General features: G+C 51.3%; 1 protein-coding gene across 1 annotated transcript; it reads left to right on the top strand.

The window, feature by feature from the left end:
- Window positions 1-923: 923 nt before the first annotated feature.
- Window positions 924-3227, top strand: LOC123166577 (UDP-glucuronate 4-epimerase 6). Its single transcript, XM_044584385.1, has one exon. It carries the CDS (start codon window positions 1195-1197, stop codon window positions 2665-2667), a length of 1473 nt encoding a protein of 490 aa, XP_044440320.1. The 5' UTR covers window positions 924-1194; the 3' UTR covers window positions 2668-3227.
- Window positions 3228-20297: the final 17070 nt, after the last annotated feature.

Here is a 20297-nt window from a genome sequence, read left to right as displayed (position 1 = left end):
ATCGACTAAACAAACTCTAGTTATAACAAAAGACTAAAGAAACTATATTTTCCGTTGACGTCCTGAAGGTTCCAACTTTCCAAGCTAGTTGTTTTCGGCGCATTGTTTGAAACATGGAACACATTTGCTATTTTTTAGGTGCGTGAAATCCCTTTTCACGCCGGTCACTGTTTCCCTTCTTCCTTCCTTCTTGGACAGATCTTGTCGGAGAAGAAACAATCCCGTTGGAGAAGAACTAGCCCCACCATCTATCTTAGGATGAAGTCATGGGTGGTGTAGGGGATCGCCACAACCCCATTATCTATCTTAAGGGTGGGAGTGGGGTAGAGCAGATCACCCGAGGTTTTCATGGGTGGTGCTGAGCTTAGAGGGATGGTCAGAGCGGGTGGCCAGCAACGACGGTGGGGGAGGTTGAGGGGTGGGCGGGTGGCGAGGCGGTGCGCGGTAGCTCCCGCCAGCCACGGGTGGTGGGGACCGGCTGTTAGGGAGGGATAGGGTGGGGGAGTTCGGGTGGAGGTGGAGGAAGAAGGAAGAGAGGAAGAACATGAACAGTAGCGCGATCTATCTTGGACCATTGGATCAAGATGGCTGCTAATAAAATTGACTGATGGCAAAAGAAATTTCAGGTACATCATGGATAGAGGGTCCCAATACAAAATAGGTCGTCATGAAAATCAGGGGATTTTCACGTTTGTCCTGGGTGTGTTGGCCCAGAAGGAAATGCCGTGAGTTGATTGGAGCTAAACGGAGCCCCCTGGCGCGTCCAAGGCAGAGAGAGACACAGTGGGAGGGAACGCGGGAATTACTATTTTTGTAGTTGTAGCAACAAACTTCTGTTCGTTGATTGGGCGGCCACTACCTGGCAAAGCAGATAAACCACCTCCCCTCTTCTTCCCGACACACCACAGCCCGACCCCCACGGTAAACGTCGGTGAGCGATCGACCGGCGATCCTCCCGAGCTAAGCTAAGCGGACCTACTTTTGGTTTTTGGAGCTAAACGGAGTAGCAGCACACAAATCAAGCAAAGCCGCGTCCTGAACCCCGCTGTCCCCTCCCCCTCGTTATAGCTCACTCTCACTCCCACCCCCGCCACCACTCACCAGCTCGACTCCACCCCACTCCACTCGACCCGCGCGCACGCGGAGCTGGGCCGTATAGTACGTGAGCCCGTGAGCGAGCAGAGTACGGACTAAATGCCGCACCCGTCGTCGTCGTCGTTTTCCTCGGCCAGTGTGGACGCGGCCGCCAAGGGCGTCAAGCTCGAGCGGTACGCGAGCGGCGGCGGCGCGCTGCTGATGCGGCGCGCGGGGAGCTCCAAGATCGTGGCGGCCTCCTCGCACCTCCTCTTCCGCGCCGCCGTCCTCGCCACGCTCGCGCTCGTCTGCCTCTTCGCCGTGCACTACCCTTCCCTCCTCTCCCGCTCCTTCCGGCTCTCCGCCGCCGCCTCCTCTTCTTCCCCGCCGCGGCAGACGTCGCGGCACCGGAACCTGCTCGGGTCGTCGTCGGCGTACGCGGGCGCCGCGTGGGAGCGGGAGGTGCGGCGGAGCGCCACGCCGCGCCGGGACGGGGGCATGTCGGTGCTAGTCACGGGCGCCGCGGGGTTCGTGGGCGCGCACTGCGCGCTGGCGCTCAGGGCCCGCGGCGACGGCGTGCTCGGCCTCGACAACTTCAATGCGTACTACGAGCCTGCCCTGAAGCGCGCGCGGCAGCGGCTGCTCGCGTCGCGCGGGGTGGTGGTACTCGGCGCCGACATCAACGACGCGGCCCTGCTCGAGCGGCTCTTCGCCGCCGTGCCCTTCACGCACGTGCTGCACCTCGCCGCGCAGGCCGGCGTGCGGTACGCGATGCGGGCGCCGCAGACGTACGTGGCCTCCAACGTCGCTGGCCTCGTCAGCATCTTCGAGGCCGCCGCCAGGCACGCCGACCCGCAGCCGGCGATCGTGTGGGCGTCGTCGTCGTCGGTGTACGGGCTCAACACCGACGCGCCATTCTCCGAGGACCACCGCACGGACCGGCCGGCGTCGCTGTACGCGGCCACCAAGAAAGCCGGCGAGGCCATCGCGCACGCGTACAACCACATCTACGGTCTCTCCATCACCGGCCTCCGGTTCTTCACGGTGTACGGTCCGTGGGGACGCCCCGACATGGCCTACTTCTCCTTCGCCCGCAGCATCGTCGCCGGCGAGCCCATCACGCTCTTCCGCGCCGCCGACGGCACCGACGTGCGCCGCGACTTCACCTACATCGACGACGTCGTGAAGGGCTGCCTCGGCGCGCTCGACACGGCCGGCAAGAGCACGGGCTCCAAGTCCGGCAAGAAGCGCGGGCCGGCGCCCCTCCGCGTCTACAACCTCGGCAACACCTCGCCGGTGGCCGTCACCCGCATGGTCGCCATCCTCGAGAAGCTCCTCGGCAAGAAAGCGAACAAGCGCGTCGTCACCATGCCGAGCAACGGCGACGTGCCGTTCACGCACGCCAACGTCAGCCACGCCGCGCGCGACTTCGGGTACCACCCCACCACCTCCCTTGACGCTGGCCTGCGGAAGTTCGTCGAATGGTTCCTCCAGTACTACAAGATCGACCCCGCGAAGCTCGCCAAGGGCAGCAGAGTCGGTACCAAGACTACCAAGAAGAAATCCATGGGCGCCAAGTCCGCGGCATCGTGAGGAGAGCGCGCGCGCCGTGTGCTTCCCGGCCCGAAGCTTCAGTCCACCAAGTGTGCATTCTGCTCTCCTTGGAGGCTGGCAGTTGTCTTGCACAACTTTGTGAGTGCATCCCCATTGTTTAAGCCATTGCCGGTGCTTTTCCCCCTTGATGATGCAACCATGCTAGAGCTCGGTGGGAAGGGAATCGTGGAGGTGGCAAGGCAAAGGAGAAGCGATTCTTTCTTCATAGCATAAGCAAAACTAAACTATTTGGGGGAAAAGGGATGGGGGGTATAGGTAAGATGACATGAGCCGTGGAAAGGAGCGAGGAGGACACGAGAAAGATGAAGTCCTGGGCTTCCTTTTGGGACGGTTCAGGTTGTTTTTGCTCAGTTTCTTTTTTGTTTTGTCAGTCACTATCTTGTTCTTGCTCATTTGGTTAATTTGTCTTGTGTTTTGTGAAAATGTCAACAATTGTGTACTCATGAGTCACGACAAGAACACAAGATGCTGTGGTGGATGTAAGTCCGTCCGAGCAGCTGCAGTTTTCCAGACTGCTAGAAATATTTCTTAAAGCTTGACGGTGGATTTGGTGCAATTTATTTCTGCATATGTGTAAACCTGTCCGATTCATGGCTTTTGTTCTCTGAACAAAACCATGTTGCTGCATGTGGAGCGTCCCTGACTTGTGCGTGTGCTTTCTTCTGATTTATGTGGGCATTATATGCGAGGTACTGTCGTACTGAGGTTTGGTGGCAAGTGAGGGGGTTAATTTGTTTGAGCCTTGGACTTGGTACCGCTTCTTTCCAGTAGCACCACACTAGCCTTTGTACATTGATGTTTCTTGCTGTCTACGAGGCGGCGTGATGACTGAAGTTGAGCTGATGCACATTCTAGTTTGTCAAGCTGTCTGAATCCTCTTGTGGAACTGTGAAGCTGCGTCAGTATGAACTAAGGATTCCTACTAAACATAATGGCCAGTAGTGTCCATCTGCCTAGAACCATATGCTTCAAGGGCGAATCCTGTCCTCACTTGCCTAACCTTCTCTCTCTGGAAGGGCCATTTGATCTAGATAAGCCTGCATTTCATGCCATGCTCCTGCAAGCCTGCGACAAAGTGTGAAGGGCAATGCAGTGAACATGGCCAACTAAATAGGGCCACACGCAGAGGAGAATACAGGCCAGCCGCATGCATTTTTGTAGGCGGAACACAACAAAGAGGCTCCCTGTTGAAGTCTGAGCTCCGAATTGTGGTGATGGAGAATGAAGAACAAAGCCTGCCTGTATGCTCACGTTTTTCAGCATAAGAGACACAGCATTCATGACGAGCATGCCATGGAGACAAATCTGGAATTCCGGATCTGAATACCTGAAGCTTGGCTTATACTGCAAAACTGTGGGTCGCAATCCCTTTATCAGTTGAAGTAATTGACGACGTTCTCATCTGCTGTTCTGCTTCAGGTCAAAAATTTATACTAGTGCAGTAGTTGTTAATACAGCATTATTATCCCGAGTTAGTATTGCTTTCCAACTAAAAAAGACCTTTTAATCAGATGTGAAATGCTAGTCGCTAGTACGAGTACAACTTAAGCTGCGTTGTTCACTGCCCCAGTACGGCAGTACTATCGAACTTGGCTTGGCTGTTGCTGCTGGCTGATGTACCCTAAGATTGGACCTCAGGGACAATGGTGAGCTGGAGAACTTTGCAGTCTTTGACTTGCATTTAGAGTAAGGTCAGGCAGATATTGACCTCATCCTCGCCTGGGTCCCCTTGTGCCTCACCACTTGCACAAGTTCTGACATAGGGTGTGAGTGGAGTAGGAGCATATGTCCTCTATAGGAGTCCAGGCGGACGACTCAGTGACCGATTACAAAATCATGAACTAGCCGGACTTTTCAAACCAGCCTTATACATATGAGATGACCGGCACATCCATATCCAGCTCATATCTAGGGCGACAGGGAGGCCCAGACGCGCACAGGCCCGTCCGTACGTCGGATCCGACAAACAGGACCACATATTTCATCAAATCCCTCTGATTTAGTCAGACCAGTCATTTTTCTCTCTTCTCTTCTCATTCGTCCGCGTCGGCGCTCCCCTAACTCCGCCGCCGTCCCGATCCCTCAATGCCACCACCACCGCCACAAAATGTCTTCCCGCCAGTCTTGCCGTTGCGGACACTGCCGCCGCTCCGGACGCCGGTGCGGCACGTCCATCTCTTTCCGGATTACACCTTGCCCTCTATGTGTTTGACAAAATGTTCAATGGTTTTTTTTGGGGTTTTTTTTGCAGGCAAAACGCTGGATAAGGAGGAGCCTAATGAATTAATGCAAATAGAGTTCTTCGATCGTCAGATTCAGACGACGAAGATGATGATGATAAGCATCCATGAGAAAATGGAGATAGAAGTGGAGCACATTCTGAACTTCAAGGGTTCAATTAAAGACATGAGGGCTTTGAACTGGGATAGCGCCGCTGGCGCATGGTTGCTCTATAAGGACTACTTTCACTCCGGACCAACACTTCGTGAAACATTTTTTCATCGACGCTTCGTATGCGCATACCCTTGTTCTTGCGCATGGTGGTGGGAGTGGAGACACATGATCCCTACTTCATTCTCAAGAAGGATTGTTGCGGACAACTCTCATTCTCTCCTTTGCATAAATGCATGGCTGCTTTGACGAGGCCTGCGTTAGGTACTGTCGGTGTCAAAACCGGCGGATCTCGGGTAGGGGGTCCCGAACTGTGCGTCTAAGGTCGATGGTAACAGGAGACAGGGGACACAATGTTTACCCAGGTTCGGGCCCTCTCTATGGAGGTAATACCCTATTTCCTGCTTGATTGATCTTGATGGATATGAGTATTACAAGAGTTGATCTACCGCGAGATCGTAATGGCTAAACCCTAAAAGCCTAGCCTGTATGACTATGCTAATGAGTCTCTCCCTCCGGATCAAGTCCTCTGGTTTATATAGGCACCGAGAGGATCTAGGGTTACACAAGGTCGGTTACAAAGAAGGGAATCTACATATTTGGTCGCCAAGCTTGCCTCCCACGCCAAGGAGAGTCCTATCCGAACACAGGTGCAGTCTTCGGTCTTCGTGTTCTTCACAGCCCATCAGTCCGGCCCATGGCTAACAGGCCGGACGCCCGAGGACCCCTTAGTCCAGGACTCCCTCAGTAGCCCCCGAACTAGTCTTCAATGACGAGGTGTTCGGCGCATAGATTGTCTTCGACATTGCAAGGCAGGTTCCTCCACCGATGACTTCCAAGTAGAGTGTTCGGCCTTCCATTTAATGTTGCTCCCCTCGGCTTCTGTGTATCAACAACTTCAGTTTCCACGTGTCGAGCGAATGTGAGAGGTCAGGGTATTTTTGCACATAACACCCCAGCCACGCGAGGGACAGCGTCTATTTAACGAGATTAGATCCCAGATCCATTCAACATCTCGCGGAGAAAATCCTCAAAGGTTGCTAGGAAAGAACACTCCAACATGTCTAGCGTCCCCATCACCTCCTCCCGTCCCTGCCGCCCAGAGAGAGGCGAGTGGGAGAAGTGCTCTGTATCCCACGGTCAGCTGGAGAAGCTGCAAACCCAGGGGTTTCTCCCCCCTGCGGATTTGGTCCCTGTTCGAGCAGGGCTAGCTTCCTTCAACGGCAAAACCCAGGCGGAGGATTTCCCCAGTCCATCTGCGGGGGAACGAGTGTGCTTCGTCCCCTATCTGCTAAGGGGCATGGGATTTCCAATTCACCCCTTCCTCCGAGGGCTTCTGGAATATTATGGCCTCCAGCTGCACAACTTTACCCCAGCCTCCATCCTGCACATTGCGGGTTATCTCGCTTTATGCGAAATATTCCTGGGTTGTGAGGCCCACATTGAACTGTGGAGAAGGTTATTCTGCCTTGTCCCGCGTAACCACGAGGGATCAATATTTGAAATGGGCGGAGCCGAAATATGGCGCATTGCCGGGACCGGATACCTATCCGGCACACCGAAGAAGGCTTCTGAAGAGTGGACCTCCGAGTGGTTCTACATCGAGGACGTCGTACTTCCAGACCTAGTCCGAAGGGGTCTTCCCGAGTTCACAAGGGCTCCTTTGAAGAAACGCCACAGCTGGCGCCCTCGGAGCCTCGAGGAGGAAGATAGTGTGGAGGTTCGCCAACTCTTGAGCAAGATAAAGATGCTCGCCCAGTCCGGGTATACAATAGTCGAAGTAATGGCGACTTCCATAGTGCGGGGGGTCCAGCCACTCCAATATAGAGGACTTCCCATGTGGCACTACAACGGGGAAGATGATGCCTCTCGTTGCGGCCGGAAGGGTCCAGACACCCCTGCCGCCCTGGCCAAAATATTGGCCGAACTGTTCAAAGGGGAGGAAGAGGAGTTCCTACGCATCAAGCACAGGGAAGGATACTCTATGTATAGTCCTCCTAGCTGGGTAAGCCCCACCTCTTCTGCTCTACTCATTCTACTCCCTGAGCTACGTTCAACGAATGTTAACCCATCCATTTATAACAACACTGGCGAAAGACTTCCGAGGGACTTTACAGCCCCGCCCCGCAGCCCGAGGGCCACAATCGGGACCTTGACCCTGGATCCGAAGAGGATCCGGATATATTCATGGTGCTCGAGAATGGCGTGTTTTACCAAACGAGCTATGACGGCACAGAAGTGGCCATCATCGCTGACTATCCCGGTCTTCTCCCCGCTTCACACGTAAGTAATCAGGAGATGCCTTGTCCAAGAGACTTTTCTCATTCTTCCTTACCCACTGCACTGTCCTGTGCTCAAAAGGGGAGGCGTTCGGCGCGTCATGCTGCCCCAGGGGCATCTCCAAAGAGAGAAACCCCCACGCCGGGCAGGCCTTCGAAGAGGAAGGCAAACAAGGATACAACCGAGCCTTCATCGAAGAGCTATGGGTTCGCAACTATGTTCTGTAGCAGTTGCGTCCAACTGTGACTCTTTATGTTCGTCTTGTATCAGGAAAAAGGTTCGATGGACTGTGTCCGGGGACCCGGCCAGTCGTACTCCTAATAGCCGGGATTCGGTCCCAGCCGAGGAGACGGGGCCCGATATGGGAGTGGCGCCGGACTGTTCTTCTGCCGAGGGTTCGGAAAATATGTCCATCACCAATTCGGAAGTGGAGAGCGCCATGAATCACCGGCGCCGGAGGGCCGTTTTACGAAATCCCCGCTTCTCAAAAGAGGCGTTCGGTGCCTTCAGCTCGGCTGATGCATACATCCGGGCTGCTCGATATGGGCTTAACAGAGCTACAGAGCAGCATTTAAAAGATGTGCAGGTAGGTTTATCTTGTCCGAATTTGATGACCATGTGCCAGTAGCCCCCGAGACTTGAAGCAGTTGGTACAAATGATTTAAGGATCGTTGTACAACCAGGTTCTTACGGAGAAGAACGACCTGCTAGCCCAAGAGCTGGAAAAGTGTCGGACACAGCTAACTGTTGCTACCGCCGAACTGGAAAAGTCCAAGAAGACATCCTCTGGTAATATTTCCCTCCATCGAGAAACAGTAATTGTATAGCGACTGTGTTAACACTGCGGCTTATCTCATAACAGGATCGTCAGATCAACTGGAGGAAAAAGATTCGAAAAGACTACATGCCGCAGGCGAGCGGGTGCTAGCCCGAGTCAGACAGGAGAAGAACAAACTCCAAGATTCAAATACCCAACTAGGCAAAGAACTGAAAGATGTGCGGGCCCAGTTGGCCGACTCCGTAAAGGAGAACAAAAGGCTGTGAGGCGGCATATTCAGTATGTGGCCGAACTTACCTAGTGATAGTTCGGAGACTAAAGGTACTGATAGAGTTTATGTTTGTAGGTATGCTGACGGGCCGTCCCGGGGAGGAGATGTCCGGATTCTCGGGCGATCTGCTACAAGAGCTGTCGCGCATGCATGAGCAAGCTCGGCAGGTGATGCGAAGTGTTGCCAAGGCCTTGTGGCCATCTGCCTCTCCTCCAGGAAAGATGGAGGAGCTCCTAGAGTTATTCAAGGGAGCACGGCGGCGCTTTCGATTATGGAAAATATCAGCCTGCCGGGAAGGTGTGCGAGAGGCCTGGGCCATGGTAAAAATGCGGTACACCAAGCTTGATCCGAATCATATGGCTCGGGTCGGACCTCTAGGGTCAGATGGGAAAGAAGTTCCCTTTAGTTTGGTATATGACCAAGTAAAAGTAGCCGCCAAGTATTCCCAGCAGGATTGTAAGTTAGATAGCCTGCTGGACGGCATAGAGGAGGAAGTTTTTGAGTCCTAAGAGACTATGTACTTTCCTTTGCATACGCAACTCTAGCTGAATTGTAAAACGATTGTCATGGCAGACCTTTTCGCTTCAACCTCTGGACCCGAAGGTGCGGAGTATTTCTGAATACCAGAGCGGCCGAGTAGACCGGGTATGCATGGAAACCAGACGTAGGGGTCATAGCTACTTGAACAGACAAGTATCCGGCTAGTTATGTTATATTACATTAAGATTGTAAGAAACATCTTCCATAGAGAATAGTTCCGTTAAGGGTTCCTTTCCCTGGGTGTGCATGCGTTAATGCGCATGTCCGAACTGTGATTGAAAAATCGCAGTGTGTTTTAACTTCTGGGGGTTCACAATGTAGTAAATGCAAAAATTGTCTTTAATCCACCGACCAAATATTCCCTTAAGAATGCTAGCTTTCGGCTTCACCCAGTCTGAGGTATACATCCGGATGACCCTTCAGTAACAATCGCAGAGGTGCTCCCTTTATGCTCTAGCTGAACTAACGGGAACGTAGGGCATAAGCACAGGAGTCAGGCAACCCAGCTTGGCCAAAACTTAAGTCATATCGATGCATATAATGGTGAAGAAAAGATACATATGGAAAAAGGCGCATATGTAGTGAGCTTGATGCTCGGGGAATAATAATAGTAAGCTTCTTATCAAGAAGCCCCCAGGTATAATGGACGTACACTTTTAAAGATGTGTGCATCAGGCGTGCACGGTCGAACTGCAGAAAAGCTGTAAGGCTGAAGAGAAAAAACGAAAAGAGGAAAAAATGAAGGAAACAACAGGGGGAAGGGGACGAACAAAGAGTTTGGCTCTAGGCGTAGAATCTTCGGAGTCTGGCCGCGTTCCAGGGGTTCGGCTCTAGGCGATTGTCTGACGCATCACGCAGGCGGTACGCTCCTCCGGTGAGGACCTCGTCAATGATGAAGGGACCCTCCCACTTGGGCTTGAGTTTGTCCTTTTTCTTCTCCGGCAGGCGTAGAACGAGTTCGCCAACGTTATAAGTCTTGGCCCGCACTTCTCTGCTTTGATACCTACAAACCTGCTGTTGATAGAATGCGGAATGGGCTTTTGCGACATCGCGCTCCTCCTCCAGGACATCTAAGCTGTCCTGCCGGTCAAGCTCGGCCTCTCTCTCTTCGTACATGCGCACTCGAGGTGAGTCATGAATAATGTCGCAGGGTAACACTGCCTCTGCGCCGTACACCATGAAGAAAGGTGTGTATCTGGTAGTGCGATTGGGCGTGGTCCGCAGCCCCCAGAGTACGGAGTCGAGCTCCTCAACCCAGTGCTTGTCTGACTCTTTCAAAGACCGCACTAGTCTAGGCTTGATGCCGCTCATAATAAGACCATTAGCTCGTTCGACTTGACCGTTTGTCTGCGGATGATAGACAAAGGCGTAATCGAGCTTGATGCCCAGATTAGCGCACCAGGTTTTCACTTCGTCGGCTGTGAAGTTGGAGCCGTTATCAGTGATGATGATGTGTGGAACACCATAACGGTGTACGACGCCGGATATGAATTCTATTACCGGCCCGGTGAAAGATCGTGGATGTCGCCTAGAGGGGGGGTGAATAGGCGATTTAAAATAATTACGGTTTAGGCTTGAACAAATGCGGAATAAACCTAGCGGTTAATTTGTCAAGCACAAAACCTACAACAACTAGGCTCACCTATGTGCACCAACAACTTATGCTAAGCAAGATAAACAACTAAGTGATAGCAAGATATATGACAAGAAACAATATGGCTATCACAAAGTAAAGTGCATAAGTAAAGGGTTCGGGTAAGAGATAACCGAGGCACGCGGAGACGACGATGTATCCCGAAGTTCACACCCTTGCGGATGCTAATCTCCATTTGGAGCGGTGTGGAGGCACAATGCTCCCCAAGAAGCCACTAGGGCCATCGTAATCTCCTCACGCCCTCGCACAATGCAAGATGCCGTGATTCCACTAAGGGACCCTTGAGGGCGGTCATCGAACCCATACAAATGGCAACCCTTGGGGGCGGTCACCGAACCCGTACACTTTGGCAACCCTTGGGGCGGTCACCGGTACCCGTCAAATTGCTCGGGGCGATCTCCACAACCTAATTGGAGACCCCGACGCTTGCCCGGAGCTTTACACCACAATGATTGAGCTCCGAACACCACCAACCGTCTAGGGCGCCCAAGCACCCAAGAGGAACAAGCTCAAGGGCACCAAGCACCCAAGAGTAATAAGCTTCTCAACTTGTAACTTCCACGTATCACCGTGGAGAACTCAAACCGATGCACCAAATGCAATGGCAAGGGCACACGGAGTGCCCAAGTCCTTCTCTCTCAAATCCCACCGAAGCAACTAATGCTAGGGAGGAAAATGAGAGGAAGAACAAGAAGGAGAACACCAAGAACTCCAAGATCTAGATCCAAGGGGTTCCCCTCACATAGAGGAGAAAGTGATTGGTGGAAATGTGGATCTAGATCTCCTCTCTCTCTTTTCCCTAAAAAACTAGCAAGAATCCATGGAGGGATTGAGAGTTAGCAAGCTCGAAGAAGGTCAACAATGGAGGAAGAACACGAGCTCAAAAGGATAAGGTAGAATGGGGAAGAAGACCCCCCTATATAGTGGGGGGAACAATCCAACCGTTACCCCCAACTTCAGCCCCGCAGAGAGCGGTACTACCGCTTGGCCAGCGGTATTACCGCTCCCTCTCGCGGTACTGCCGCTGGGCCCAGAGCGGTACTACTGCGGTGGTCAGGGCGGTACTACCGCACACGGGCGGTACTACTGCCCCCACTGCCGCGGCTAGTACCGCAAAACCCGACACGGAAAAGACCCCTCGAATCGAGGCGGTACTAGCATGAAGCCGCAGCGGTACTATGGCTGGGGACTACAGCGGTACTACCGCTGTGGAGCGGTACTGCCGCTTGTAGCACCCAAGCGGTACTACCGCTTCGGCCCGCGGTACTACCGCTGGGACCAGAGAGGGCACACTTCCACGACAACAAGTATACTCCACGAGAAACCAAAACTGCCATAACTTCTGCATATGAGCTCCGAATTGAGCAAACTCAAGCTTGTTGGATACAAGACGACGAGTAGCATCAAAACAGCATAACCTCCAACATCGAGAACATCATAGAAGATGTGAGTGAACTCCGTTTTCGATGAACTCGAGCTTGTCATCAAGATGACCATAAGCTCCAAAACTCACAAAGAGAAGAACCAAACAAGAACCAATAAAGATGATGCAAGGATGCAATGGTTTGAGCTCTCTACGAATGATACGATCAAGCTACTCATCGAGAGCCCCCCTTGATAGTACGGCAATCGATCCTATAACCCGGTCTCCCAACTACCATCATGAGACCGGTAAAATAGAAAACCTATCAAGGGCAAACCTTTGCCTTGCACATGGTCCACTTGAGCTAGATGATGACGATCATGACTCCCTGAAGTTGGACCACCTTTCTTGGTTGCGTTGGCTCGATGAAGACTAGTTGATTGCTCCCCCATACTCCACTATGGGTAAGGCACTCTTCCGCACATCTTCACAAGTCCGTTGTCACCACAATGGACGGCAAGCTTCAAGCATTTGATCTCTTCATGATGCTTCACTTGAACTTGCACACCGCAACATCTTCACAAGTCCATTGTCACCACAATGGACGGCAAGCTTCAAGCATTTGATCTCTTCATGATGCTTCACTTGAACTTGCACACCGCAACCTAACCCCACAAAGAACTCTCACGAAGATCATGGGTTAGTACACAAAGCGTAATTGACAATGCTTACCACACCATGGGATCGCTTGATCCCTCTTGGTACATCTTCTACGCTTTGTGAGTTGATCAAGTTGATTCACTCTTGACTTAGTCTTGATCAACCTTGAATCTATTCAACTCTCTTCATTTGGATGATGTCTTGAAGATATACATGAATGATCACACAATCTTCTTCTCCAAGACATGCTTGCAATAAGCTCAACTCTCACATGACCAAACTTTGGATAATTCCTTAATAACACCTTGGTCACCACATAAACTCCTTGAAACCAACACATGAACTTCAAGAAATGCCTATGGACAAATCCTTCAAATATAACTCAAGGCAACCATTAGTCCATAGAGATTGTCATCACTTACCAAAACCAAACATGGGGGCACCGCATGTTCTTTCACCCGGACTCGGCCGTTTTAACTGGTTTGGCCTCTATCCACTTAGTGAATTTATCCACCATGACCAGCAGATGTTTTTTCTTATGGCTTCCTCCTTTAAGGGGTCCAACCATATCCAGTCCCCAGACCGCAGAAGGCCAAGTGATGGGGATCGTTTGTAGGGCCGTGGGGGACATATGGCTTTGGTTGGCGAAGAATTGGCATCCGACGCAACGTTGGACAAGGTCCTGTGCATCTGCTCGGGCTGTCGGCCAATAAAACCCTGTACGGAAGGCCTTGCTAACAAGGGCCCGAGCTGCGGCGTGGTGCCCGCCGAGACCGGCATGCATCTCAGCCAGGAGCTCCCGCCCCTCCTCCTCGGAGATACATCTTTGAAGGACTCCGGTAGCACTTTTCTTGTAGAGCTCTCAGTCGTTAACCTTGTAGGCCTTCGAGCGCCGGACAATGCGGCGGGTCTCATTCTGATCCTCAGGAAGTTCCTTCCTATTAAGGTAGGCCAGAAAGGGTTCGGTCCATGGGGCAATGACTGCCATAATGAGATGGGCCGACGGTGTTATTTCGGTGGATGAGCCTCCGATGATATCGGTGTGTTCGGAATCGGGGGTTGTATTCGGATCCGGACTAGTGTTGCCGCTTTCCCCCCGCCACACCACGGATGGCTTAAAAAGCCTTTCCAGAAAGATGTTAGGTGGGACAGGGTCGCGCTTAGCGCCGATACGAGCAAGAACGTCCGCCGCTTGATTACTTTCTCGGGCCACGTGATGGAACTCGAGCCCCTCGAACCGTGCCGACATCTTTAGGATGGCATTACGATAAGCCGCCATCTTCGGATCTTTGGCATCGAAGTCTCCATTTATTTGAGATATTGCAAGGTTTGAATCCCCGCGCACTTCCAGGCGCTGTATGCCCATGGAGACAGCCATCCGGAGACCATGCAATAAGGCCTCATATTCGGCTGCGTTATTGGAGTCTGTGTATAATATTTGGAGTACGTACTGAACGACGTCTCCAGTGGGGGACTTTAGAACGACGCCCGCTCCTAGCCCTGCCAGCATTTTGGAGCCATCAAAATACATAACCCAATTGGAATATGTGCCGTACTCTTTAGGGAGTTCGGCCTCTTTCCATTCGGCGACGAAGTCAGCCAGTACTTGGGATTTAATAGCTCGATGCGGTTTGTATGTAATATCAAATGGAAGGAGCTCAATGGCCCATTTGGCAATCCGGCCCATAGCATCGCGGTTGTTTGGCATGGGTTTAAGATTTTGATATGAGGTCTGTGGTTGTGCCCTAGGACATTAGTGGGGCCATCTGGGGTCGCATCCGGGCACGCCCACGGATGTTTGGGGAGGGACAGATTTGCCAAGTCCGTTTTTAGATGCTCTAAGGGCATCTCAGTGGATTACTAAAACGCCCGCAAATATTTGGGCCAGACTTGTTTGGACACTTTTAGCTATACGGATAATCAAAACAGGCCACTCCTCTACTGCATGCCTTGTGCAGGCTATCCAGGAGGACATGCATGCTTACGCCATGGCTCGTGCCACAAGGATCGACATGATATTGCCGGAGACATAGACTTGCTATGTTTGGGATGAGTATCCCATGTTCTTCTGATCCGATCATCGTACTCGCGCCCTCTATAGTACGTGATGTATGATGTTGGCGTTAGCTTTGTACTTCTCTAACTTCTTCTATCAATGAAAAGATACACACGTTTTTGTGTAGTCGCGCAAAACAAAACGGCCGGACCAGTCCGGATGCCCGAAATCCCACATACCATGCCAAAATACAAGGGAGCTCAGGTAGGGTGGGGGTGGGGGTCTGGTTGTCCGCTACGTCAGACCTACCACAAACCCTCCTCCAGTTGGCTCCAAAACCCTCTACAAGCCTGCATTCACACTGCTTGACTGTCCGTCCGCCTACCCACATTGACGCAGCAAAACACCCGAGAGACCTACTTCGACTGCCCACAATGAGCCTTCACCGCTTCCCCTAGCCCAACTATTTAAAGTTGACCGACCACCCATAAAAACCCTACCTCAAAGCACATCCTTCAACCGTTCACATCCGTTGTCTGCTGCCTGAGACCCTAGACCCCCTCCGCCGGCCATCGACGCCATGGTGCAGAGCAAGCTAACCTACTACAAGATGTTCAAGCCGCAGTGCCGCGTCAAAATCAAGGCGGAGGTCCACACCGCGGATGCCTGGCGCCAAGCCCGCATTGAAGCTGGCTCGGAGGAGGAGGGCGACCCCATGGCCATTGCGGAGGAAGGGGAGGCGCCCATGACGGAGGAAACAATGGCCTCGACATCGCGTCAACATCCACCTTCACCATGATGCAGGCAGATCAACAGTTCAACCTCGTGCTCCTGGATTCTAGTGGAGCATTGTGCGGAGAGCAAGGATGCCGCCGACGTGCCGCTGGTTGCTGCGGAGTCGGACGTTGTCGATGTGAACCGGGCGGTGGTCGTGTCCGTGCAGAGCGCCCGCACACTCGCCGACGTGCGTCGGTGCATCACGACTACGATGCCAAATAGCACATGTCAGCAACTTCGGCTTGCTCGCGCTGGCTGCCAACGACGACGAGGCCGGCGGCTCCAACGTGGGTCATCGACCTTAGCTCTGACATGGATAAGTAGAGTAGGATTTTTTTAGTTCTTTTTAGGTATCTTTTGCACTTAAAAACTAATTCAAATATCAATGAAAAATGGTGTCCGTGGTCTTTTGTAGTACACGGTTGAATGGCCGACGTGACCGGATGTTCCTGGACACGTCTAGATATTTGGTGATCCGCTTTGGAGATGGCCTAATGTCTCTTGTCACTTTTCACCCGCAAAAGAGTTATGGATGCAGCTGGACCTGTATGTGTGATGTCCTGATGCTAGATTGCAGCCTGTCTTTTCACTTCAATTGCATCTTGCGTAATTTGTGCTCTTCTTACATGTCTTGTCGTTTGCCATAGCATTTGTGTGATAAATGGGCTTGCCTGTCTGTACCTCAGCGCTATACACTGAGTTAAATTTTGTACTGCGGCCAACTCCCTGCTACCTTTCAAGACGCATTCAAAGTTTCTTCCAGGGCAGATAATAACTCTCGCATGTGGTTCCTAACATCCAGGTTCGATATAATAATATCTGAATTTAGTATGATTCGTTGCTTTGGTGCATGTCTCCAAAGGGCCAAAGGAAATGCAAGTAAAAGGAAAAACAAAAGCAAAAGAACTCACTGCACCACTAGTGGATGTAAATTTCTTTACACCTGTAGATTCCTGTTTGATCGCTACCACGCACTTCCTAAGTTGTGCTTATTAGTGGCTAAACTGCATCATTCAGAGACACCTGTGCGTAACTTCAAAAAAAACACCTGTGCGTCGGATGATCCGGGGCCTCTTTCCCTGGCTCAATTTTTGGCTAGTGCAAGTGCAGGTGCACTGACTCAATTCCTTCCGTAGAAGCACGGCAATCGCATAGCACAACGAGTGAGCCATTTTGTGTTCGCCACTCAGAAACTTTTCTGGGTCCCTGTCGCAGTATCGTGGTTGTGAGTTTCTCTGGCCCTTTTCTTGTATATCTAATAACTGGTAGCCTTGCACTTTCAGAGCTGACCGCAGGAAAGAAAGGCTAGCCACACTGATGCAGGAAGATATATCTTAGGGCATCTTCAACGCCAACCCGCAAAATCCTCCCGCATCCGTCTACAGACAGGAGGACCAGTCCGTGGACACGGATGCGAGATGACGCCATCCATTGCTAGCTGCATACATTTCGAACACTTTTTCAACAAACCGAACGAATTTCATGCAAACCGGCCAATATTCATCAAAGTTCAGGTGAAAAATAGCACAAATCATCCATACATACCATGCAAATTAAGTCTAGTACAACAAGATCTCAAATTCGACTAGATCCCGGATGTCCAATAAGTTTTTCATGAACAGATCATGTCGTCCCACACATACTCCCCCTTCAGCTCCATCCAACAGCGTGTGCACGTAAATGACCGTCCCTCTATCATGTGGTACATCACGACAACGCGTGCGGGCTACATATAACGTGTAGACCAACATCGAGTGAATGAATCAATCAACAAGTTGAGCAAGAGGAAGCAAAACTTACGATCTCGTCCTCTGCCGCGTGCAATGGCCACCTTGCCTCGAGCTGACGAGCCACGTTGCAAAACTTGGTGACGCTGATCTAGATAGCGTGCCACCGATATGACAACGACCTCGCGTTGCGTGGTTGAATGATGTACATGTCGTAGGGCGTAATATGCTTTCGTGCGTGAAACTTTTCATGCACTTGCTCCTAGAAGGGCTCCCCTCTGCTCCTGCCTATGAAATCTGCGCATACGGCCGGCCACACATCGCACAACAACTCATCTCCATGGTCGAGTAGCTGACCATCCTTCGTACTCTAAAAAATGACATAGCATTTGAAAAAAGCTCAATGGCATTTGACTGAACACCTTCATGGCGTGGTGTCCGCCATGGAGGTCGTCGACATGGGGCAGAGTGTACCTGGGTACAAACGGCTCCAGGGCGGAAAGCTCCGTTGTAACGGCGAGCGGGCGCGTCGGTGCTGGTTGCAGACGTTCGACAATTCCTTTGTGGCGGCCGGAGACGTACAACAGCGGTGGCGGAGGTGGAGGGTGCAGATGCAAAGCAAAGGGGAGAAGGGGTGAAGTGGAAGGAAATGAGGTCGGGAGGGGGGATTGGGTGGGCCGAGGGTGTCAGAGTCCTATGTTTTGGGTGTCCGGACTCCCGCAAACCTCCCCCACTCCGTCTCCAATTTGCGGGAGAAATCGCGTCCGGTTCGTCGAGCTTTTCTTTGAAAGGGTTTTGAAGTTGTTCTTGATGGTCACTCCCCAGTCAAGTGGGGCACAGTGTGTAGCCTGAAGGAGTCGGAGGTCTCGACATCACTTGTCTTGTAGTCATGAGCTCCACCATGAAGCTGCGGCGCGCGTGACTCGGAAGGGTGGACCCGAGCAGGCCTTGGCGGCATCGGTGTTCCTCTTAGTAGCTGTGACTTGGAAGTTTTCAAAGTTGCTGCTACTGTAACTTTGTTGGTCTAAATGCATGAGGTCCTTATTTGCCTAGGGAGGCCGAAATCACTTTGACCCTTTTTGGAAACCTTAGCATGATCAGACCCCTCTTTCAAAAACAATCGAGATTTGCCCCTTTTCCTACTACCAACGTCCCCGGCAGTAGGGTAACACAGCCTATCGCCAACCACCCAGGTGGTAGGGTAATGACAGACGGCTAACGGCTCGTCAGTGTCGCTGACGTGGATAAGGAACCTACTACCGTACACTGGTGGTAGGATGTGTTGCCCTACCGTCAAGGCCCCTGGCGGTAGGGTCCTGAAGTGGATAAGTGGTTGGGGGTGGGGGATGTGCGCCCCACCCACCCATTCAACCCCACGCACCACCCTAAGCACATCCCCTCTTCCACCTCTCTTCCTCACACAAGGCCCTCTCAAATCTATCTTCATTGCTTGAGATTTGTCCGGTGGATCAGGAGCATTTGCATCACGCAAGGTACCTCTCTCACCCCTCCCCCTCATTTTAGTTGGTTGGAATCACCAATTTTGGTTGCATTGCTCACATATTTGCAAACCCTAGTTCTTGCTCTTGTTCGTGGTGAAATCAATATATATCATGCATTTAGGGTTATGTTTGTGCTTGACCATGCATTGTGTGCCTAACATTGTTGGGGGTAGCAAGATCTAGTGTTAGGGCTAGTGGTTTTGTTAGGGCTAGGGTTAGGGTCAAGGTTATGATGATGGTAAAAATTACTCCTTGAATTTTAGGATGGCACCGATTATCTTTTTTGAGTCTTCTGCTGAGGCGGCGGTGAAGCATGAATGTGCGTTCATTCAGGAGGTGATGCAGTCATGGGTGGGCACTATCGACGAGTTGAATGCAACTTGCAAAGTGCTATTTCTCCGAGTGCCCTTGAAAGGTGTTCGAAGATAAAGAAAAAAAGACACGTGACCTCCAGACGAACAAAAAACTTCATAGATGTGATCTTGCAAGGCAAATTGCATTGTGCGCAACAAGGGAAGAATTGACTCAGCTTGACTTGGATAACTCTGGCCAGGTCATTGACTGAGTAATTAAGCAAGGATCATCACTGATATCGAGGCAGGCTTCTCGCTAGGCTTGGGTCCTTGAAAGAGCGGATGTCGTTTCTTGCAACCCGGGACTGTACGACAAAGATATTGTGTTGAAGCCCGTATGAGAGCATTGTGGCAGTTATGCACGCATGAAAAGTAAAAGGGGTTGAAATCCGTGAGCTCCTCTTAGGAAGTTTCGGTATTGCTTGACCTCCGTGACGTTGTAGTATCCTTTGAACTATAATGGCATGAACCCCTTATCATTTTCTATTTGTATTTTAGTTGAACTCCGCATGTGTTATGTAATCTTTGTCATTTGAACTCTGTCAGAACTTTGTGTTGTATGTCATTTGAAGTAAGTTATGTTTTTGTTTGTTGTATGCCATTTGAATTAAGTTATGTTTTGTGTTCTATATATCACTCACTTTATAAAAACGTAATACTCATGTAGGATGGAAAACAATGCTATCATGGAGAAAGCATATGAGATGGCTAAAGAAAATCGACGCCGTCATATGATTAGTGAGCTTAAAAATGGATTAAGAGTTGTGAAGAGGTGAATGCAACTATGAGGGATATCAATCGGTATCACTTTCGTGAGTACCCTCTAGAGGTTGCCGCTAAAAAGAGAAGATACTAAATAAGCTACAAAGGAAGGAAGATGGTTGTAGACATTCTTTGGCAATCGAGATAGGATTCTCCGTCAGCATTGATGAATTCCCCGAGCTTGACTTGACAAGGCCTAGGCAGGTCATTGGATGTGCAATCAAAGAAGGAGTGTCAGAGAGACCAAGCGGACATGCTCGATGGGTTTGGTTTCATGAGGTAGAGGGTGTGATGATCCATTAGGCGGGATCCAACGATATTCGATTGAGGCCTAATCCAGAGCGGGATTCACAAAGCAGGCGTATTAGACTTATCAGGGGCTATTGATAGCCCACAAGTATAGGGGATCAGTTGTAGCCTCTTTCGATAAGTAAGAGTGTTGAACGCAACAAGGAGCTAAATGTAGAACAAATATTCCCTCAAGTTATATCGACCACCGATATATGTCAGCATAAAATTAATATGGAGCCTGATGCTAAACTAGTTGTTGATCAC

The sequence above is a fragment of the Triticum aestivum genome, chromosome 7D (assembly GCF_018294505.1).
Source record: "Triticum aestivum cultivar Chinese Spring chromosome 7D, IWGSC CS RefSeq v2.1, whole genome shotgun sequence".
Taxonomy (NCBI): Eukaryota; Viridiplantae; Streptophyta; class Magnoliopsida; order Poales; family Poaceae; genus Triticum; species Triticum aestivum.
Note: the sequence above shows the minus strand (reverse complement) of the source record. Positions and strands in the feature narration are given on the sequence as shown.